The sequence below is a fragment of the Sturnira hondurensis genome, unplaced genomic scaffold, assembly GCF_014824575.4.
Source record: "Sturnira hondurensis isolate 20B ecotype Veracruz unplaced genomic scaffold, ASM1482457v3 Scaffold0004152, whole genome shotgun sequence".
NCBI classification, from domain to species: domain Eukaryota; kingdom Metazoa; phylum Chordata; class Mammalia; order Chiroptera; family Phyllostomidae; genus Sturnira; species Sturnira hondurensis.
Window position 1 is genome coordinate 7,722,289 of NW_028076783.1, and position 24,299 is coordinate 7,746,587.

The 24,299-nt window shown below is 40.1% G+C and overlaps 1 protein-coding gene across 5 annotated transcripts in view; it reads left to right on the top strand.

Annotated features, from left to right (window-relative positions):
- HTR4 (5-hydroxytryptamine receptor 4) overlaps positions 1 to 24,299 on the top strand; it is a 148,694-nt gene that overhangs the window by 19,671 nt on the left and 104,724 nt on the right. For all 5 annotated transcript variants that reach the window (XM_037044969.1, XM_037044968.1, XM_037044971.1 and 2 more), the window contains exon 2: positions 7,419 to 7,491. In XM_037044969.1, coding sequence (XP_036900864.1) covers positions 7,466 to 7,491 — 26 coding nt within the window. In that variant the 5' untranslated portion in view covers positions 7,419 to 7,465. The remainder of the gene's footprint in view (positions 1 to 7,418; positions 7,492 to 24,299) is intronic.

Below are 24,299 nucleotides of genomic sequence, written 5' to 3' on the forward strand. Positions count from 1 at the left end.
AATTTTTCAGATGTTCCAAGAGTTATTTTCCCAGTGAAGTGTACAAGGAAATCACGATCACCACGGGGTGTTGAAGACTGGCCATGTTTGTGTATCTGATCTTGGTAAGACTGTGTGCTTTTGTGCATATGGCCAATGGCGGGTTATGGCAATGAGGTAATGAGACCTTTGAGCAGCTTTTGAAGTCTTACCAAATATCTGGCTTTATTTGATTACACATTACATTATTCTTACTTTTGTCTTACCTGCTCAGAAATGCTTGTGATCACACCTTTTTGAGACAGTATAAGTGAATTGAGCGAGTGTTATTTTTTAATTGGAAAATGATTCAAAACACTTGGGTTTTTTTTCCTTTCTGGGGATATGAGGCAGAAAAAACATGGACCATCACAGTCCTATAATTATAGCACTGGAAGAAACCCTAGCAGTTACCAGAATCAGTTATCATTTAGACAGACATCCTGACCCAGGGCCCCACATGCTGCTTAAATGCCTCCAATGATGAGAAACTCACCTCTTGGAAATTTCCTTTAACTTCCACAAACTGGTAATTGAAATTTCTCCCTTTGCTTACCCTGCCTGACACCATCTAGCCTACTCCATTCTAAAGTTGGGGAAATTAAGACCAGATCGGTGAACAGACTTGTGAAGGGAGCAGAATTTCCACTCTGGCATAAGAGTTATTTGGGGCTGATTATTTTTAAGAAACAGCAGACAAAGGAAAAGCTCTGAAAACTAAGTAGAAGTTACCCTTTGTAAGAAACATTTACATTTATAAGGGAAATCTCCATTTGTCTGGATGTCTCCCTCTTGATATAAGGAAGGGAAGGATGACTCTAAATCTCTGGAAATTCTTATCATTGGAGAAAGTCAGGATTTAATTGGCATAAGGACTTCACCTTTGCTTACCTTGCCTTTTGTGGTGACCTCCTGTAACTGTCCCCCACTCCCAACATCTTCTTTTGTCTTTAGCTGGACATAATTATTTAAGGTGGTGACTTGGGCTATTTTGGAGAGTTATTTGTTCATTACTCAGGGTCCGGGCCTCTCCTGTGTATACCTCTCAAAAGGTATACACATTGTTATATTCATGTGTCTTCATCCTGTTTATCTGTCTTTATTATTTGGGGAAAGGGGTCTCAGCCAAGAACCCAGAAGGTTAAGGAAAAATTGTATTTCCTCCCCCACACCTGCTTGAGAATAAGAACAGAGAGTTAGCCACAGGATTGGGCTGCAAACCCAGGCCTGTAAATGTAACTCCTGGTCCAGTGCTTCTATTACATGTCAGATTCTCACCCTCAATTTGGCAATTTAAGTAAATAATATTTCACTTATTCCTGACACTTGTCCAAAACAAAGGTATTGAAATATTCCCCATGATGTAGAAATTTAACCCATGTAGGCATACTCTATAAAGAAATGTGGTCAATCCATGCACAGTTACGCATGAATATCCACCCATGCATCCAGAATGAAGGGAAAAGAAACACAAAGTGCAGCAAAGCAAACTGATGTTATGACATAGCTCCAGGTTGGCAGATGTGGGCACTGCACCAAACTATACTGATACTTGACTTCAGTAGGTGGGGGCTATTCACAGGTGAGTTCTGCACTCACACTTCTTATAGTAGAGATGCAACTACACACCTTCTGTTAACCATTAATGACTGTTCCACAGCAATCTTTCAGAGTTTTCTGAATTAAAGGACAAGGGTAAAGATTGGGTGCATGTTGAAAAGATGCTCGATATCGCTAGCTATCAGAGAGGTGCAAATTAAAACCACAATGAGATACCACTTTACACCAGTCAGAATGGCTATCATAAACAAAGAAATAAACAACAAGTGCTGGAGAGGTTGTGGGGAAAAGGGGACCCTAGTTCACTGTTGGTGGGATTGCAGACTGGTACAACCACTATGGAAAACAGTATGGAATTTTCTAAGAAAACTAAAAATGAATGTGCCTTTTGACCCAGCAATTCTACTATTAGGAGTATATCCTAAGAACCCTGAAACACCAATCCAAAAGAATCTATGCACCCTGATGTTCATAGCAGCACAATTCACGATAGCCAAGAGTTGGAGGCAACCTAGATGCCCATCAGTAAATGACTGGATCAAAAAGCTATGGTACATTTACACAATGGAATTCTATGCTGCAGAAAGGAAGAAGGAGCTCCTACCTTTTGCAATATCATGGATGGAACTGGAGAACATTATGTTGAGCGAAATAAGCCAGGCAGTGAAAGACAAATACCATATGATCTCACCTTTAACAGGAACCTAAACAACAAAACAAACAAGCAAGCAAAATATGACCAATGACACTCAAATATGGAACAGGCTGACAGGGTCCAGAGAGGAGAGGGGAGAGAATCATAGGGGAAAAGGGGAGGGACTCACATGAATACATATAAAGGACACATGGACAATAATTAAGGTGGGGGGTGGAAATGGGAGGGAGGTGGGGAGCACTGGGGGGGCAGGGTAGGGAATATAAAACAGAAAACTGTACTTGAATAAGAATTAAATAAATAAATAAATAAATAAATAAATAAATAAATGAAAAGATTGGGTGCATGTTGGAATAAACATTGGGCAGCATAAGTAAAACCATCTTTTCCTCCTCCTCCTTTTTAAGGTAAAGATCAGAGTCTGAATGTATATTCACAAAGGAGGAGACACTCCAAGGAATCTAACCGAGTTGTGTGTTGCTGTTGCTTTACTTTTGAATAATTCCAATGGCATGAGCTTGTCCTAGCCTTGAAAGATACTGAGACCTTCATTTGTACTTTACATGGTCGAGGGTTTGTTTGACTCCCTCCTCCACTCCTTTGCCAGGATTTGCTGTGTTCTTTTTCTGGTCCTCTGGGACTGTTTCTGGGACTGTTTCTCTGAAGGGAACTGACATGGAAGGTATATCTCTCCTTGTCTCTTAGACCATGTCATCGGATATAGCACAGCTATCACTAAAACACACATAGAGATACACAGTTTAATTGAATTCCAAATTGACACCTCTTAGAAGTGACACAGCTTGTACCTACGCATAGGAAATGCTCTTGGTTGATTTAATTAACTAGGTAGTGTTTTTTTAAGGAGCTAGAAATGTAAGTATGCAAGCTAAAAGCAATGGTTCCTTGCAAAGCCCTCTTACTCTATGCAGTCTTCCTAACAAGAGGTGTGCCTATAATCCTGGCTCTGATTAGTTGTCGCTGGGGATCACGGCAGAAAAGAGTGGAAGGTGAGCAACTGATCAAATCATGATAGGTACTAATCACACCATCTTCTCTTCTGTTACTGTTTCTCTCTGACAGAATGCATGCTGACTTAATAAATGGCAATCGATTTAAAATTTTTTCATTGGGTTTAGATAAGTAAAATATAACACTGAACATCACGATTGTTAAAAACTAAATTCAACTGAGCAAATTTGAAGATCTAATTGGCATTATTAAATGATTCATGAACCAGGCAGCATCTCATCTAGGGAGCAGGGAGTAATACAAAATGGAAGGATTTTAAAGAAACGAGAATGGAGCAAGAAAATCATTAGTAAAAGAAAAATAAGTTTGTTGGAGGAAAATAAGAGTTTGAGGTGACAACAACTTTTCATTGGTTGAGCTACAGTGTTTTTCATTGGCTGGGGTAGTAAAGGAGATACATCTTCCTGTTGGAGATGCAAGATAATCCCTTCCTGTTTGGGGTAAGGCATGAGAGCTCCCTCTATAGGCCTCCTCAACACCAATTTTAATTGAGATTTTCTTATTAATTTCCACACTATGAATATATAAGGTTTTCACCATGTTGTAACATTTTAAAATAGAGTTTCAGTGAGATGAACTTTAGCTAGCTTTTAACTGGTTTTACCTAGTTCCAATTTTTCCCTTTAATCCATATAGAAGTACAATATTGATTTTCTAGTATGTTTCACAGGATTTTTTTTGTTGCAAATAATGCTAGAACCCAAGTCAAACTGGCTTATGGAATGAAAAAAAGAAATTTGTTGGCTCATTCAAGTATAAAACTGTCTTAAGACACTGCTAAATCTGAAGCCTCAGATTATGTCACCAGGACACAGGTATTCTCTATGTTGCTTCTCCTTTGGGTCAGTTTTATTCAGGCTCTCCCTCCAATGATGAAGTGGCAATGATGGCCACCAATAACTTCACACTGAAAGTCTGTTGGTTTAGCAACACCAGGGGTTAGAGGGACCCTTCCTAGCAGAAATCCCAGTCTGGCTTTCACTAATCTATCTGATGAACAGATTTATTGTGACCAGGGAATGGATTGTTTTAATTGGCCAGTCCTGGTCATGTGCTCATCACTGCAACTAGGAACTGAGGCAGGGGAGGGGTAGTTCTGCAAAGGAAAATTGAAGCACTGTTTTCAGAGAAAGAAGGAATCGATGATCAGCAAAATGTTACAGCAAAAGCCCACTTTCATGAGGAGATTCCCTGGCTCTAGTGAGAGGAAGAACTCATGCAGGACAAAGCTTGAGTTTTAGAATTCACAGCCCTGGATTCTATTCCCAGTTTGGTCAAGGGCTGGCTAGCTGTGAGACTTTGGTAAGTCAACTCACCTCTTTGACCTTTAGTCTCTTCACCTAACAGTAAAGAGAAAAACTCAGAGGTTGGAAGAGGAGGAAAAAGGACTGTGATTGGCAGTTGTTAATACTTCATAGAGGTTAACTTAAAAATAGAATGGTTTTTACTTCCTTAAAAAATGACAATATTGCATTCTGGGATGGTTCGTGCATTACCTCCCAGCAGGGAAGTCACAAATTCTCAAACTTCAGTTTCCCTATTTACAAAATGAATTAACTACTTAGATGGCTCAACAAATATCTATGAAGAGAATATTACAGACATTTTTCCAGACACTGAGGATATATATATAATAGCAATAAAGATATACGTATGTGCTCTTGAAAACTTACATTCTAGTGAGGGAGACAGATCACTAATAAAGGAGCAATTGAGTATATGTAATGTGTGTTTTAGTAAGATAAAATGGTGTGATTAAAGAGGATAGAAGCTTATAGAAAATGAGGTCTGAAATCTTACTGAGGTGACCAAGGAAGACTTCTGTGGGAAGTAACATTCTAGCAGAGTCTCCCTGACCTGAGAAAGTGGTCTGCCCATGGTAGCATCCTAGGGAGGAGAAACAGTCAGTGACAAACCCTGAGGTGAGAGCCTACTTTTGTCGTCAAGGAAAGCAGCAGAACCTGTGAGTTCGAAGGCCGTGAGGGGGAGGCCATGGTTAATGCTGAGATCAGAGAGGAGCTGGGCCAGATCATGTCAGGTCTGGTTGGCCATGATAGGAGTTTCTGGTTTGCCATCATAAGAGTTTCGGTTTTGTTCCAAGTGTGACAGGAAGCCAGAAGAATTTTATTCAAGCTAGAAAGGATCTGCCTTACATTTTTAAGATATTGTTCTGGCTACTGTGGGGAGAAGGGATGCCAGTGGAGCAACCAGAAGATCAGGGAGAGGGGGGTATGGTATTTTGGTGAAGGGGGGTGGTCGCTTGCCTGGGCCAGGGTGCTGGTTCTGGAGGTAATGAGAAAAATAGTCAGATGAAGGAATCATTATCAAAGCCAAGAGAATGAGTTTGCTGATAGTTTGATTGTAGGATGTGAGAAAAAGAGGTAGTTCAGTCTCAGTAACTGGATAAATTATGGAACTATTTACTGAGCTGGAGACACGAGGGGAGGAGTAGGTTTTTGTGCTGGGAGTGGGAAATGAAGAGTTTAGTTGGAAATGCTTTGTAATCATCCAGGTGTAATGTCAGGTAGGCCATGCAAGTCTGGGAAAGGCCTGGGCTAGAGCTATTTCTTGTTTTGGGAACCTTCAGTGAATAGGCGGTATTTTAAGCCATGGAAATGGATGTATTCACTTCAAGAATGATTTTATTTTGTTCTTTGAAAAATATTTTATTGTTTATGCTGTTATAGTTGTCCCAGTTTTACCCCCTTTTCCCCTTCTATCCAGCCCCCCGGCCACTCCTACAGTCAAACCCCACACTGTTGTCCATGTCCATGGGTCATTCATACATGAGCAATGATTTTAGATAGAAGAGGAAAGAGAATAGAGCCCTGCCACTTCAGTTGTTAGGGCTTTGTACTTAACTATTTCAAATAAAAGATTATTCCAAATTCAAATGTAAGAGAGAGAGAAGTGAACAGAACTACTTTGCTTGACGTCAGAATCAGGGTTCAGAGACCTGCAGGTTGAGCCTTCCCCACCCCTGACCAAGACCCAGAACTGCCCACAGGAGCCCCTGTTAGTCTTAGAGGCTCTAAAGAACAAACTCAGTGAGATCTATATCCTTTCAACTCTGCTGGTCTGCCATTCTCTTCTTGGCTGCCAGGCGTGTTCAGTCCATCCCAATCAGAGCATCTCAGGGCCCAGGCTGAGCTTCGTGGTTCTGTTATGTAGCTAAACAGATTTACAGTTTCATTTTGGTTAGATTTAATTAGACACCCAACAGATGGGATTATAGAGTACCAGAGCTGGAAATGAATCCAGAGATCATCTCTTCTAATCCTTTCTGTTTTTGTGAAGTGGATGATGAAGCTCGGAATGAAAAAGGGGCTTGCTGAGGGTAACCCCAGAAGCAACAGACCAGGCTTTGCCCCAACATTCTCTGATGCATTATGTTGTGGGACAAATGTGTTGAAAAACAGGGATTCTTGGGGAAAATAAAACTGTGCAGTCAGTTTAGAGCCGATTTAGTGACTATCAGTGAGTGTCCATCTGTTAAAGAGCATAAAGTCTGTGCTAGCAGATCTTTGGGTACTTTGAAAGTTAACTCCCTCTGGACTGGGAGTTCTTAGCCTGGGGTTTTTGGATGGGCCTCAAGGAATTGGGGCTCTCCTGAAAGTGTGTGTGTGTGTGCATGCTCATCTATTTTTTTCTGGGTAGAATATTCTCAAGACTTTACTAGATTCTCAAAGGGATACACAATTACCCACCCTCAAAAAGGGTTAAAAAAACCCAAACGTGAAAAGTTTTTAAAGGAAACAAAGTGACTATTTTAGACAATGTGCTATTTTAATCATAACAATGTGATTGCGTATTTTCACTGGTTAGTGTCCTAATGCAGATCATATAAATAAGCTGTTTCTGAGAAGAGCAAAAAATAACAAATAAACTGATTAACACAGAGTAAATAAAATACCTGTATGTTTTAATCTCCGGAAATTAATAAAAACTTTCTGCAACACTTAGAGGTGCCATACATCAATTTGCCAATAGCTTTTTGCTGTCACATTGTTCATTAAATAGTTTATACGGATACTCTACAAAGTCCTAATAAATAGGAAGCAATGACTCTTTGGCCTTTTTTCCCCTTTGCCAGGGACTTTTATTTTCCTACATTAACTGGTTGTCTAACTTCTTATTTATTCCCACATTATAGGACCCTTTGGGTGCTGAAATCCAACTCACCCATGCCTATTTCCTGTAATGGACGAACTTGATGCTAATGTGAGGTATGTGACCGTTCTGTGTATATTGTGCTATAAACTGTGGTCATTTGCACTATGAGGCCTCTAAAACAAAGCTGTGGGTGTGGATTTTCTTCAACATTTCATACATAAGCATGAATATGGTTCTGTTTGATTATTAGTGTGTTTTTCTATTCTGCTTAAATGATAAATAATTATGACTATAATTGTTTCCAGATGCCTATACAAAAACTCTGCCCTATAGCAGATAAGTTATATGAAAGTAGATATTCATCTCTGTAATAGGGAGAAAGAAGATATATTTAAATGGCATAAAAATAGATTAAGAATATCTATCTATACAGCCACACTTTGAGTATGCATTTAAATAGCTACTTATAGCAAGCTCTAGTTTGCCCACTTCTCTTTTCAGCCAGGCATTAAATGAGACATGATGGTTGCATGGTATAGTTATACAAAGCTGAATGCTTTTTGTTTTGTTTTCTCTTAATTTCCAGCTGCCCATGGAGATCAAATAGTAGGATGGCTCTGGGGAAGTTATTTCTTTGAAAGGCTTGCTGCATTTTATTTGGTGGAAACAAATAGTGTATTTAATAAGGCTTAAATGTTATGGATTGACATGTGAGGTTGAGGACTAGCTGAAGATACCAATAGCTGGAAGACTTTCTTAAAAAAAAAGCATTCCTGGTGTAATCACAGGACAGTACTTTTTTTTACTTGACACCTGTAGAAAAGCACATTTCAGGTTCGGATCAGGGGCTCTGTGCTTCTGTGTTCGCCTAGTAGAACACTGTGACAAAAGGGAGCTGTCAAATGTCTTGACAGCAACTCTAGTGTAATGCGACCGGTTCCAAAGGCTCACTAAACCCAGGGACTCCTTAAGGGTAGAATGTGTCTCGTGCTTAATCTCTGGCACATGGCAGGTATTTAGCTAAGGGTTGTTGATCCGACTGCCATTGATGTTACTCTGTTTCAAATGTGGTTGAGTTCTGTGGCACCTTGCTGGGCAAAGAGGCTCTGACTATGTAAAGCACTTTACATTCTCAATAGAAGCATTGTGGACTTTTTAATTTACCCAACACACTAACTTGGTGCAGAGTCTTAGGACCTCAGTGTAGATTTTTTAGGCTGGTGCCATGTGTTTAATTTTCCTCTAAAAGTTTGTGACATTATTTGTTCAGGGAAAGCAGAGGGAAATCTAGAGAGTCTTACTTTTCTTTTTGGTTAATCAAAAGGTCAAAGTGAGAAATATCGATGGTGATAAGCTATGAAATCGTTTTAAGTTTTAGACATGGTATCAAGCTGCATCACTTGGTAAAATGCACTTCTTTTGTGGATGACCCCTAATGTTTTTAGCTTTCCAACATTTATTTGTAGCAGCATTAGATTCTAATGGCAGAATACAATTCAATTAAATGAAGCCTCAGGTGCTGTGCATCTTTTATCACTTAGGATGCAAGATCACTCCCCAGAATCTCATCTCCGGACCATCTTTGCTGTCAGATTTCTAGCCTGATCCCATCAACATGTGCTCATCCTCGCCCACTCCCCCTCTCTACCCACAATATTAGTAACATGCAAATGCCACAGACTTTCCACACTTCTCCCTCAGTCCAGCCTGTGGGGGTGTCCAGGAGAAAGGACATATTTTAAGCTTACATTTACCAGATTGTGATGGTGGCTGTCTAGTAATACATAATGATTTTAGGTGGTATATGAACATTTTTAATTTTAAAATAAATATTTATTTTAATATAACCATCTTAATATGATAACTGATACTATTTTGAACTCTTACAGTTTCCTTTTAAAATTATTTAAAATAGAAAATTAAGTGTATTTAAAGAAAATGTCATGTAATTTAAAAATACTCATTAACAAATGAATGTGAAAAAAAATTCTAAGGGTAGTAGGCAAATGACCAGGGTCTAGAAACTGATATTCTAGGCACTCCTAGACAGAGTAAATGTTAATTACTTTAAGAGCAGAAACCAGAAATTCTTTTTTTGGTAAGAAAATGTCTTCACTTGGTAAAATGCCTACATAAAGTGAGAGCCAGAGGGCCTAAATACCTGGCACAAAAATAGGAGATTTTTACATTCTTTTGAGATAGGACAATGAGTGAACCAAGGAGGGGGAAGGTTGGAGAAGAGACAAGATTCAGAGGTGAGGCCGAGCTCTGCTTGGAAAAGGGTGAAATGAACAGCCAGCACCATGGTAGCTGTCTGGGATTGGGGAGTGGTCAGGCTGGGTATCTGTATTTGCCGGCTTGTTTTAGATGTGTGGGAGGTTAGGAGATCCTTCTTTCTTTCTGCTGCATAGAATTCCATTGTGTAAATGTACCATAGTCTTTTGATCCATTCATTTACCGATGGGCACCTAGGTTGCTTCCAACATTTGGCTATTGTAAATTGTGCTGCTATGAACATTGGCATGGCTGGAACTGGAAAGCATTATGCTAAGCAAAATAAGCCAGGAGGTGAAAGACAAATACCTTATGATCTCACCTTTTACAGGAACCTAAACAACAAAACAAACAAGCAAAATATAACCAAAGACACTGAAATAGAGAACAGGCTGACAGTGACCAGAGCAGAGACGGGAGGGAATTTCAGGGGAAAAAGGGAAGGGTTTACAGGAACAAGTATAAAGGTCACATGGACAAAAACTAGGTGGCGTGGTGGTGGAAATGGAAGGGAGAGGGGAGGGCTGCATCCCCTAGGGTGGGTGGCTGGGATGGGAGTAAAATACAGAAAACTGTACTTGAACAACAATGAAAATAAAAAAAATTAAGAAAAAATTAAAAAATGTGTGTGAGGTGTGTGCTGACCTCTCCTAGGATCCAGCTCTTCAATAAAACTTTCTAGCTTGGCTAGGAATTGAGTGTTGAATGTTTACTATGTGTTAGTACATCATGAGCTATAAACTTAACATGCATTACCTGTTTAATTTGTAAAACAACCCTATGAGGCACGTGCTTTTATTACACCCATTTTACAGTGTGTGGTAACCAGGGCACAAAGAGGTTCAGCAATCTGCTCAAGGTCGTGGAACCACATGGTCTCCTGCTACACTACAAACATGGTATAAGCCTATGTAGGTGTGTGCGAGTGTGCATTGTTGAGATGGCTGGCTGGCCTGTCTGGGTCCGTGTGATTTGGAAGAAAGACTGCAGAGGGGACACCCAAAAGGCATGGGATGGCAGAAGGCCAGACAAAAAGACTAGACCAATAGCAAGGAAATTCAGAACTCTGAGCAAAAGTTTTAGATTTCAACGGGCTGTAGAATTGAAAGACTCCAGCCAATTTTTCCCAGATATCAGGGACCAGGGAGGTCCTACTTGGCATCTAGAGCTAAATAAAAGGCCTAACATTTAAGTATTTTGTCAGGCCATCCTAGCCACTTCTTTTTTTGTTCATTTGGTTTTGTTGAATGAGTTTGCCAGTTCAGTTTGACCCTTACTATTATGTATCTGTCAGTGTTCTTGGCTACAAGCATTGGAAACTAACTTGCTAATGTATCCCAAGGTAATTTTGGAGAATCTACAATGGATGTGCTTAAAGAATTAAGGACAGAATGTTGGAGGACAGGGCTTATAAATAAACAAGAACTTCAGGAGTTCTTGTTGAGCTCAGAAGTAGAATGATGGCCAACCACAGGAAGAAGTGGATAATGACCAAGCATCTCCTCTTTCTATGTGCTGCTCAAGAGCCGGAGTCCTGGGGGATGACATCTGATTGGCCAAGCCAAGTCATGTGATGGCTTGCTGTCCAGCTTTTTTTACTAGTGTTTTCCCTTAAGGGCATCCATTGTAGAGAGCAGTAAATGTAGGATGAACTGAGTCAGGATGAAAAGCCAGCAGTGAATCATGCCATGGTTGGAGGGGCAAGTCGCTGATGAGTCTCCTTTGGTAAATAGTGTCTCATAAACTTAGCAGTCAGCTGGCAGCTCTTTGCAGATGATCTGACACCCACTTGATACGTTGTTTGGTCCGTTTGCCTCTTTGTTGGGGCTCTGGACAGCTGCACTTTTTTTGAAAGTAGAAACAGTGGCTTTGGTGACTTTTCAGCAGAAACTCTCTGAGAACACCATCAGCCTGCATTTGGGCAGTGAACCTGGTGGTACCTCTCACCCCAGTGCTGTGCCTAAAGCCCTAGATGCTACTGAGCACGGCTTATTGTTTGTCATCAGATATAGCCCACGCTTGCTTTTCATTTTGTTTTGGTGAGAGATCTGTTTTTTTTCCACCACTGGCAGGTGGTTTGCCTCAGCTTAAGCACTGTCCCTAAAGACAATCCAGGTCTCCATCTTTTTCTTCCTGCTATTTATGACAGTGACAAAGTTTCTGCTTTCTAAGAATTTTTCTGTCAATTTCTAGTTCCAGAAAATATAGGGTTCAGGTAGGAGATAAATGAGTGGGGGAAAGTTCAAATATGTATACATTCTTTCTTTGAAGATTTCTCAGGATACTAGCTCCTCTGAGTGCAGAAAAACTTTATTTTGTATCCTGATTCTTTCTACCCATGCCTCCTTCCTACCCTTGACTCGTCTCCTTGCTGCATGGGCTCCCAACATTTTCCTGCTGCCCTGTATCTCTTTGGTTTAGGATTCTCTTTCTCCTCTACAGAATAACTGTTTTGCTTTCTTATTAATGGTTCCTATTTAAAAGCCAAAAATAGAGCCTCTTGTAGGAATGATAAATCACATAAAATAAATTGCAGCATATTTCTCCCTTTGCTAGAGTTTCTGAAAAACTCAGAACCAAATTTGCAATTACTTGTAGTATGTATAGAAGATCTCCAGGCATTCACAGGGGTTTGGACCTGCCTCTATTTTTATGTTTCCAACTCCTTTTGTTGTTTTATCTTATTTCCTTTGCTTTCTTAGCAATATCTTATATTGATTATTTTTGTAAGCCACTTTAAGGAAGGAAGAACAGAAGGGAGAAGGAAAGGGAGAGAGGAATTCAAGGAAGAACCAGTTTTCTAGGAAGAAGAATAATTTTTTCTTCTTTCTCTGGTAAAACTTGATGCCATGTGCTAGAAAGTCTCTAAACATTTTTGAACAGAAGATCAAAATGGCAAGCTTATTTATAAAACACAGAACATCTGAATACATACCAAAAGTTGAGTACCTTAAACATAAAGTACATAGGCTTGATATAAATGCAGTCACTCAAGGTCCACGTGTAACAACATGAACTAAAAATCATAACAAAGGTGAGTAGCTGACCTTAAGTTAACTACCCAGTTGTTAATTTAATTCTGTCATGGCATGAGTTACAATTCATTTCTTCAAATCAAGAAATGAATTAATTGAAAATCAGTGTGATTACAAGAATAAATTGAAATTATCTGATTCTACACAAAGAAAAAAAACAATTTTGAAAATAAAAGAGTTGATTTGGGGCTTGATTATTAATACTGATGACAATGCATGTATTTCACTAAAGTGTGAGAATGAAGTTGGAATAATGGTACATATCCCAAAGCCTTGAAATAACTAATAGAGTTTGAAATCCATGTGTACAACTTGTCAGCCCTAAAGACTTATCAATATGTAATTGATTTGCAAGCAGAGGTAATTTATGTTTGTAACCTGGCAATTTGAATGGTGAATATGTGCAACTTTTAGGCAGTGAAATGTTTTGCAGGAAATCTCTCTTCAGGTTTTGAGGTTGTGACATACATTAGCATATAAGGAGGAAGTGAGTGGGTACTGTTTAAAAGGAGATATTTTTATGTTGTTTTAAAATGTAAATCAGAATAACACTCAACTTTATTGCTTGACTGATAAAATGCTGATAATTCTCTTAGTCTTTGGATTAGATTGGGAGCACAGTGGCAATGAACTGGGACTCACCCTGTGGTGGAAACCCTCCATTGCTTCCCAGAGTCCCAGGGGACCTCAAGGCGGAGCCCTCCTGAGGAGGACACCCATTTTCAAAAGTGGTCTCCTGTGATGTGTGAAATGTGTTGCTTGTGGAACCTTGGACTGATCATTTAATCTCTCTAAGCCTTTAGTGTTGGCATCTGAAAATGGGATTCTTTTGAGGATTGCAAGTAATATAGGTAACACAGTATGTCACTCATAGTAGGCATCAAACCAATGATATCATCCTGAGTCATCACAGTAATTGTGAAATGGAGGCTTTTATTACCCTTAGGGCTGTTGGTCAATTACTACATGCTATACACTCCTTGATTACTTAAATTCAGTATCCATTTGATTGGATGACATTATTTTTTCAATCAGTTGTTAAATATTTTGACTCTTTGTCCCCAGTAGTGCCCTTTCTCTGGTAAAAAAACTGCAACTTTCAAAGGTGATAGGACACCTCAGTAGTGGGGCTCATACATGGCAAAATCAGGCTGAGATCCTATTAGACCCTATTCGGTCCCATTTTCTCTTTACGGTGCACCTTCCATCACCTTGGCACATTCCTGTTTGGGAACTGGAGGACATCGGACTCAGAACTGTCTCTTTCACTCCTAGCCTTGTCTCTCTTCAGTATGGCTGGCCAGGTTTCCTTCATATGCAATTAACTCCTTGATTGATGATCTCTGTTTAGAGGAAAACTTCTCTGACTTGTTTCTTTCTGCTTTTGTACCTGTTCCCGACTGGTCATGGACACCATTGTATACATTTCAAGCAGGGACTTGTCCACAAAGCTCCCTGGAAGGGCAGGAAAAAGGGGGTGTTAACCAGAGGTCAGGAAGCTTCATGAACCCCACCCATGCCACAAGTTGCCACCACTTCTGGTGGTGGTGGCTGAAGAAACCATTTGCTGCTGTGCTTACTGCGGAAGGCACCTCCAGATAGTGGAGGAAAAATGTGGTTTTTTCCTCTTTCCCAGTCCAATTTCCCATTCTGAGCCTCCCACTTGGAAAACAACCACAAGCCAGTGGGCAAGGAAGTATGGAAAATGTAGTTCTCAGTCTTCTTCCCACTCTGATGCAGAGTGCCTGAAAAGTGGCAAATAACAGTATGGCTTCTTCCCTGTAACCTCGCTTCCTTCTGGAACTTACAGCTCTGAAACTTGATGCACTGGGCTTCACAAGCCTCCAAGCTCATGTGTGATCACAGTAATATAAACACTGGAACCTGTGTCTCTAAGTATTCATCTTCTTGACTGACAGAAGCTATCTTTTGCCCAGTTCACCTTGTCCAAGTGTTTTGGGCATTGGGCTATCACTAAAAATGTGTGCTTCTAAGTGCTCTTGAATTTGTTCAGCTTCTCAAGCTGAATTCTGCCAGCCTCTGGCTCCAACCATTCCATTGAGGTGCTAATCGGAATCTATCTTGATGAATGACAAGTCTCCAGGACTCAAAGGTTGTTTGTGAGTTGGCTTTAGTAAAGCAGAAAGCTTCTTGATACTGAAAATCCAGTTGTTGTCCATGTAAAGTGAGACAAACATGCATTCTATTTAATACCTGATCAAAGTGGGTCCCCTACTAAAACTGCTTGAGATGGACATGTTTCAGAAACCTGCAATACAGAATTGCCTGATCTCACACCTAAGCTTATTCCAAGGGCACACAGAATGTTGATATCAACTGTTACAAGTTCTCAGAACTACCACTCACGTGCAACATTCTGAGTCTCATGCCCATTCAACACTGGTGAATCTGGTTCCTTTTCTTGTGACACCTTGTTGACCTTCATTGCAGCTTGGTTCTTTTGGAATCTTGCTAGTCATCACCAAGCCTTATTTAAATCTTAAATTTCAATAAGATTTTTTTAGATACTTTTACTTATGTGTGAATCTATGCATGCAAATAGCTGGGGGTGGGGTGCTGAGGCATTGCCTAATTTTATGAAAAGCTTTTACAAGATCTCTTTGATTCTCAGCTCCAGTGTAGTCAGAATTCCCTCTTTACTTAAGAGGATTATAATATGGTCTGTATTGAAGGGTCACTTGGATTCCAGAAAAACTGGGTCTTTTTGTCCCACTTTTTAAGAATAGGTCTTTGTGAGATTCAAGAAGCATATGACTGATGCTGAGAATTATTGGAAATCCTTTCCAAGCTCCTTTTGATAATCAGAAGCCTTGCGTGGGGTTTGCAGCATCTTGAAGTCTCACAAAGCACAGAATACAGAAGAAATACAGAGGGTTTCAGAGAGGTTAACTGATTTGTCCTAAGCCCACCCAGCTAACAAGTGATTAACCTGAGACTAAAACCCAAGCCTTGGCTTCTGAAATCACTGCTTTTTTCAAACTACTTTCCAGCTGGCCAAAGACAGCAAACTATTTCATAAAGGGTATATAGTTTAGATTAAAGTGTTATTTAATTAAACTGCCTAAATCTGAAAAATGGATGTAGACAATACTGGGAAAATATTAAATCGCTTGTTCCTTTCTGCCTTGATCATTTTACAAGAACAGTTTGCTGAGGTTTGGAGGTTCAGATGCTCCTCCAAGCACATGACCTACCCGATCACCTTTAATCCTGACAGCTCTGTGAGTTCCTTCCTGTATGGGCTAAATGTTCATGTCCCCCTGAAATTTATATGTTGAGATCCTAATCTCCAATGTGGTAGGGTCTTTGGAAAGTAACTAGTTCATGAGGGCAGGTACCTTGTGAAGGGGATTAGCACTTTCATGAAAGAGACCCCAGAGAGCTCTGTGCTTTCCACCATGTAAGGACTCCATGAGAAAATGGCCAACTGCACACCAGACTCCAGATCTGCTAGCAACTTGATCTTGAACTTCCCAGCCTCCTGAAGTGTGAGGAATAAGTGTTTGTTGTTTAAGCCACCTGGTCTATGGTAACTTGTTATGGCGGCCCAAACTGACTACGGCACTCATGGACAGTGTCCCTGTTATTATGTAGGTGGGTGACTGAGGCAGAAAGGAATCATTACTTTGTCCAAAGTTACATTTCTAATGAGAAGTGAAGCCAGGATTTTTACCCAGATTTTCTTGATATCAGAGTCTCTCCTTTGAGCTTCGCAGTTTGCTGTTGCCAAGATCTCTGTGGGTCTGTCATTACTCATTTTCAGACATGGGTTCCCACACTGAAGGCCCCTTGGATTTGTTTGTTTGGCCTGCCTAGGTCTTTAGAAATCAACTCAAATGCCTCTGAGGAGGCCAGGCCCTCTCCTGTTTCCCAGAGTCACAGTGACTCCTGTTGTCTGAGGAGAAGCCATTTGAACTTTTACATTTCCTTCTGCAGACCAGCCTCCTGTGGTCAGAGCATTCCACCTGCTCCCCAGGCCCTTGAGGCTTTTCATTTTATGACTTAAATTTGGGAGACAGTGGTGAGAATTACCTCCAACTTAGAAAGCATATCATGACATTTGTGCCTGCAATTTTCTCCATGGAAATTTGTTTTATTACCATTTTGCAAAAAGGGTTGTGCTGAATGCAAGAGCTTTTTTTCAATTAAGGAATTGGAACAGGTTTCTAAATAAATACCTGTTAAATGAGTACCATTTATCAGTCAGGTAATGATGTCAGTCAGTGTTCTGATTTGCATCTCTAAAGAACTGTAAGAATAATCTTATTTTTCTCCTTTGCCCACTCACTTGCTCCTTAACTTATAATGGCTTTATTAATTTCAGTGCTTGCAAAAGGTTTTATACAAAGTACTCACCTTTGAATGTTTAGTACTAGCATGCATTTATGCATATTAGATACAGATGCATATTTATTATAAGATTTCACTATCAACAATGTAACTGATATTTTTAGTGTCACCTTTGTGTCAAATGTCACTATTTTTTGTTGTTGATTCAGTATAATTATTGCAGTCCAAATCTTCAAATATTGAATTCCAGAAAAAGTAGAAAAACTAGAAAGTCAGTTTTTCAATATGAAAAAAAGGAACTTCTTAGCACTCAGAAAATGTTGGTAATAGTAAGTGAACAAAACTCAATATGGAAGGTCCAGAAATGTGCTCATTCTGCATAGAAGAAGGAGAAGCCATATCACATAAACTGGGAAGATGACTCTGGTTGAGTTTAGCCTGAATAACAGCAGAGAACAGGAGTTAAGGGCTTAGGGACTCAATTAGGGGACTGTTATACTTGTCCAAGGGAGGAGGGTAAAGCCAGGCTAAGACTAATCCAGGGACAGAGGAAGAGGATGCAGATTCTAGAGGAAGTAGAATTCATGGTAGAAGGTGACTGATTGCACGAGAAGGAAAAGGAAGGCATTTCAAAGGTACCCATGGAGAAGGAGTAGGGTGCAAGGGGAAATAGAGCTTAGACTGGAGCTGGTAGAGGTGGAGAAAACTGTGAGAGGTTTGGTGATAAATATTCAGTAGATCATTGGTTAAATAGGTGTGGAGCACAATAGGGAAATGTTTTGGGAAAGATTCTAATCCCACCTGCTGCATGATGAATTGAATAGACTAGAAATTGACCCCTTCTCTTCCCGCACCCCCCACCCCCCCCATCTCTAACAATCTTCTAGACAAGGGAGAGATGCACAGAGCTCTCCAAATATTCCTGCCAAGGAGACCATCCATTGTACATGTTTAGGGAATCTGGAATAAGGAATTATTTCCTTTGTACTCTATTTCTAGTCAATAAGATTGTGAGAGTCTAATATTTTTCATAGTAAATAAATTATTTATGGCTCATGAGGATTATGATGTAAGAAATGCACAAGTATTTGGAAAATAAATAGTGCATTTAACATGTTTTAGACAAGCTATGATAACTGTGGATTTCAACTAATTTAGCACTTTAGGAGACAATAAGATAAAATTCTTTTCCTAAAATGGAGTGTTTTGATGGCTTGTCCTGGGATTGTACTGATTTTTATCACTGAACATTGACAGAAGTTTTGAAAAAGGAATTGAGTGAATGCCAAAGACTCCTGAGACTCAGGAAAATTGTGGCTGATTTCTGTTTGTAACTTCAAACATGATTTGTTCTAATGTTGTGTTGTTGATGTGTTAGCGTCACCCGGTTTGACACCCCTTCCTGGTGGGGAGGACTACCAGCCAGACTGTTGTCTATGTTGAGAGATTGCCCAGGCCTCTCAGACCAGTTTTCTGGACAGTCAGCCCGAGGTCAGGGTTATGGCTTCCTACACTAGCGAAAGAGGCACTGACTGTGAGTAGAGATTGGTCTTGGAATTCAGGATTATGGGGATAAAATCAGAAGAGAGAAACATTCAATACACTTCAGAAAGAGAAACAAACAACTTCTAAGAATCTCACTTTAATTGTTTGCAGGAACATTGATGCTGCTAATTAAGAACAAGGAAATTGAAAGGTATTTAAAATCTCATCGAGTCCAAAAACCCTAAGCAGTTAGTCATATTCTTTTAAAAAATCTGTAATTCATGTTTGACTAATTGTGGCATGCCTCTATCTAATTACGTTGAACTGATGGAGTTTTACTCTGTGGAAAAAAAAAAAACAACTAGTAACCTTTTTACACCAGCTTAATTTTAGCACTGTTTCATCTAGAGTTATGTAACCTGACTCTGCCACCCTCTCCTACCCTTTTTGTCATTGCTGTCATTAGCACTCACCATTTCTTTTCAGAGTGATTGGCATCATCTCCAGACTCATTTCTAGACTACAGCTGTTCCACCTCCAGTTCATTTAGCAGCCAGGTAACTGGCCATCTGTCTATAGCTTAAGTCCAAGCATGCCCATCCCCTGTATTTTTTAAATTAAATTTATTGTGGTGATATTAGTTAACAGGGTTATATAGGTTTCAAGTGTACATTACTATATGAAATGTATATTGCACTGTGTGCCCACCACCCAGTCAAGTCATCTTTTGTCACCAGATATTTGGCCCCCTTTATCCCTCACTACCCATCCCCTGTCTTTTGTCAACTTCCTGCTTGTATTTCAAATGGGAACTCAGTTATTTCCTACAGAACCCTAAGCTTCCCCACCTCCTCTCTCTGCTCCCAGGGCTCTGTGTACCAATTGTTATCAGTTGTTTGTAATCGTCAGAGTTGTTTGTAATTATTTGTTTAATGTCTATCTCCTCTGCTGGACCTCATGGGCCGAGACTTGAGTACACTGTCTGGCATATAATAGTGTTGGAGAAATTTAACTAAAGTTGAGAAAGCCTTTATATTTCACTTTACAACTCTTTATGCAAATTCTCATCATCATTGAAGGTCTATCATAGGTAGGTTTGTGCCCAATGGATATCAACAGTGACCAGCTTTACATCTCCCCCACCCTCCGCCAGTCAATTTCATTTGCAAGTATGGATTCTGAGGCTGTGAGATTTGGAGAAGGGATAGGAGGATGGAAGGAACACCAGTTCTTTATTTGAAATTGAAAGCCTAGTCTGTGGATGTGTTTCCAGATATCATGGCATAGGACTTCTAGTGACAGGGTTGGTGCTTCCTTTATTTTGTGTCCCCTACCTGGGGTGGACTCCTTTGCAGTGCTGTCCCCACCCCACCCTCTTCTGCTATTTCTAGTAACAAGCACTGAGCATAGGTCCTGTGCTCAACCCTTCATAAGTATTTTCTCATTCACTGCATACAACAGTTCTATGAATGTCCTCTTACCATCTGCATTTTATCGGTAATAACATTGAAACATAGATGACAGAGTCCAGAGGGGAGAGGGGAGAGAATCATAGGGGAAAAGGGGATGGACTCACATGAACAAGTATGAAGGACACATGGACAATAACTAAGGGTGGGGGGCAGAAATGGGAGGGAGGTGGGGAGCACGGGGCGGGGGGTGGGCAGGGTTGGGAATATAAGACAAAAAGCTGTACTTGAACAAGAATTAAATTTAAAAAATTATAAAATAAATAAATAAATAAAGAAACATAGACAACATAATTAACTTGCCCATATTCATGCAGTTAATACATGGAGGATCCAAGGATCCAAATGTAGCAGGTCTGATTCCTGAGTTCCTGACTACTGTGCTGCAACTTCCTCTGCACCACTATCTCACCTATTACAGACACTGGGGTTATTACTCGGGGACCGAAGACCGCCATTACTCATGTTATGGCTGCAGCTTCTATTATTTCAACTGTTTCTATTCATTCTATTATTTCTGCTGTCTGTACTACCACAACAGTGCCTCGTGTCATGCAGGGGGCAATTCAGTAGACTGTTCTGAGATAGAGCCTGTGTCATCCCAGAGAGAGGAGCTCGGGTGCTCTGTGATCAGGGCCCCTTAGAGGAGATTAGTCCCCTTTCAGTAGACTTTCTGTTTTTCTCTGACTGACTCATTCTCTGGGAATTGTCCCTCTAATCAGAAATCCTTTAGCTGAATTCCCCCTGTCCTCTCTTTTTCAACCCCAGAGGGGGCCCAGATAAGCTGGGAACCTAGAATGTTGGTTAGTACACACTAATGGCCCTTCAGAGGCCTTGAGAAAGTTGCAGCTTGCCTCACATGTCAGATTCCCACTGCTGTGTCCTAGAAAGTAGTGACTTGCTTCTGCCAGAAAATTCCAGTCCTTTTAAAAACTATGCTCAGGTAATGGGTTAAATTGGACTTCACAATCAATTTAGTCCAGACCATTAGGTATTTCAGTGAAGACAAACAACCACAGTGAGACTGGGTGAAATTATGCAATATTCCACAGTCGGGTCTGGCAACAGATCTGCTTTACTCTTTCTCTAATTTTCTGTGCTGTTGTTCAACACCTATGTTTTTGTTTGTCCTGTTGCTGCCCCTGTCTCTTCCCACAAAGTGCACATTGTCTGCATTGGCCTCTTGGAAGGGAGTCCAGCAGCTGGCTCTGCTGTGGGCTGGTGGCTTTTATTTCAGACAATTTCAAATTCCTACTCATTGAAAGGCATTGGGGAGCATGGAGCTCATTTCCTCTCAGTCTCTTGATATTTCCCAAGCAGATCACTCTGGTCTAAGATTGACTGATTCCTTTGGCTCTTTCATATCTTCCTGTTTTCTGCTGTCTTTCCTCTCTTCATCCTCCCCCACTTTGTGTTACTGGCAGGCCATCTGACAGCCTACTTGCCCTGTCTCCCCCAGTTCTCTCTTTCTCTTGACTTTTAACTCTGCACAACAATTGCACTCTTATTCATAACCCTGTTTCCCTAACTTTTCTTTTTTTCTCAATGTCTTTATTTTCCCTAGCCTCTCATTTGGACCACTGGCAGACATTTCCCTTTCACTGTGCAAGTGAGTTTATTATGAAGTACTTGCATACATATTTGTGAATTGACAGGTGTTTACCAACTGTCTATAACATGTGTGACTGGCTATAGTTACAAAGAGGTAAACTAACAGTTCCGGCTAGTGATAAGACCTCGTGTCAATAACTTATTTACACAATATTTCAAAGTGTACAATGTGATTCCACATGTGTTGTTGTCTAATTCTCATAGCATTCAGGAAGTAGGGCAAGTGTTATTCACCTAGCTTATAGATTGAAAAATTAAGAAATGGGGTTATGAAAGAGATTTTTTTGCACATGAAGTCAACCACAGTATAGGACAAAATCAAGATTAGAATCAAGGTGTTTTGAGTCTTGTTCACTGGTTTTTCACTATATATGTGGCAGTAAGTGAACACAGGCATATCATAAGGACATATAATGATATAGTGATATAATCACTATATAAAATGCTAGAATATAGGTAGAGAGGCATGATGATTTTATGGTGTTTGGCCTAGGCTGGATATTTGGAAAGGTTCATTGAAGTTTGGTGCATAGAGGAGGAAAACTTTCACTGTAACTGTCAAGGTTCTTTGGCTGGTTTCATAATAAAATTAACATAAGACAGATTAACAGGAGAAAAACAAATTTCATTATATATATATGGTCTTCTCACAAAGACAATGAGACCCAATGGCAAGTTGGGCAGTTGAGCCTTATATGCCATTCTGAGCTAAGCCCTATATGCCATTCTGAGGCTTCAAAGGGAGGGAGAGTAATTCACAGGACGATAAGAAGAGCAGATGTTTAGTATGACCTGCCATACAGACAGGTCATTCAGATAAAAAGGCATTTCTGGTAATAGCTCTCTTTCTGGGCCCTCTCTGTAAATTCTTTTAGGTTATTAATGGAGAAAGAAATGTTTTTCTTGAATCTGCTCAGTCTTGATTGCCTTCAGCTTAAAATAATCTACATGCCAAAGTGGCATGTTTTGGGGAAGCTTGTCCTAAACCACGTCAAGTGAGAAGTGGTTGAGATCTAGAGACAGATTTATTCATCAGGATATAGTTGGTTTGGGGGAAACATAACAGGTTCACGATGGAAAGATTAGTCCATAAGGTGATATTATAACGAGCAGCTGGCATCAGTCAGATTCAGCAAATGGTAATGTTCAGAACACAGCAGTGGGGAATCTGGAAGTTAATTACTTTAAGCTATGTAGATTGTTGTCCTTAGAGAAGTTTCCAAAATGTACTAGGGGCCCATCTATAATTCTTAGAGTTTAAGGACTAGTTAAGGGAGAACCCAGATGCTGAAGTCACAGGGACTGGGGGCAATTACTGTAAGAGATTGTCAGGAACATAGGGGCACATTTGGATACCAGTCAAAGCTAGAATGCAAATTGGCAGCCGGGTCTCAGGAGCCATACAGAATCCAAGAGTCCAGAACTGGTATATAATCCAATGAACCACAAGGATGACTTGATGTCCAGTATTATCAGTAACATCAGCATTAAATACTGAAGAAACCTTTGGATGCCCTTGATTATGGATGGACCAGATCTCCAAGGCACATATTAATAATGATAATGTGCTTTACAGGCTATTTATTGAAAGAGACAAAAATAAAAGAAATTTCAGGGTGAGTTTACATCAACAGGGGAGAGTTCATGAGAATCTATCTGCTCCTTGAAGTATAGGAAAAATATAGATGATCCATGCAGTGGCTAAATATTTGATGAGTGCTATTAGTCAGAGTTTCAAGCAAATTTAAAGTCATTTAAGCAAAAATAGAAATTTTATTAGCTCACAAAACTGAAAAGTTTAGGAGTGCAACTTGCTGGACCAGGGCCTCAAACAATGTTTATGGAATTGGCTTTTCTTTCTCCTCTGCCATACTCTTAGGCAGAGTCTTTTCAGGTAGCAGTGACTTGAAGTTCCAGGCTTACATCCTATCAGTTTTAAACGCAGATAAAACAAAGGTATTCTTTGCCCATGGTTGCAATGAAGTACCAGAATAAGACCATTGGTCTAGTTTCATTCATGTAGCCATCTTTGAACCATTGTGGTTGCATTATGTTTCTAACGGCATTTCCAGGGGAATAAAATATGGTAATTGGCCCAGCCTAAGTATGTGATGTCCTGGGGGAGATGTAGGAGAATAGGAATAGTCCCACCCAAACCACTTTTCCTCCAATGAAAATGGAGTTCTTTTGCCAAATGAAGGGAGAATGACTTCTTGTTAGTCTAACACTGCAGGTGTCCAATCAAAAGCCAAAATTTGTTTGTAAAGGAGACTAACCTCAAAAGGCAGAGTTCTTTGAAGTTTAGTTGTGAAGGAAACTCTTTGTTCACTTGAGTAAGATCTGGATTGTATTACTATGTAAAATGATTGTGTCACCATGGGCTGACCAAATGGTGTTTCCACCAGGAGTTTGGTTCAGTTAGCAGGTACTGAGAGAGAGGTGTGCCAGGTGGTAGGTGTGCCAGTGGAATTGACAAGGCTGGCAGGATTAGGTGGCTCTTAGGGTTTAGAGAGAGTGAAACCCAGTTGTGCGAGCTGGTAGATCACACCAGGGGTTTTTATCCCCAAACCAGACTGAAGCTTGATTTTTACTCTCTGGAACTCTTGATTCTTGGTAGAAGACGTAAGGTAGAGTCACCTCTCAGTGAACTAGTTTCCTTTTAGAAAATGGAAGACTTGAAGTTCAAACACTCTTTTGAATTTCAAAGAACCTCTTCTTATTAATAAGTACTAATGA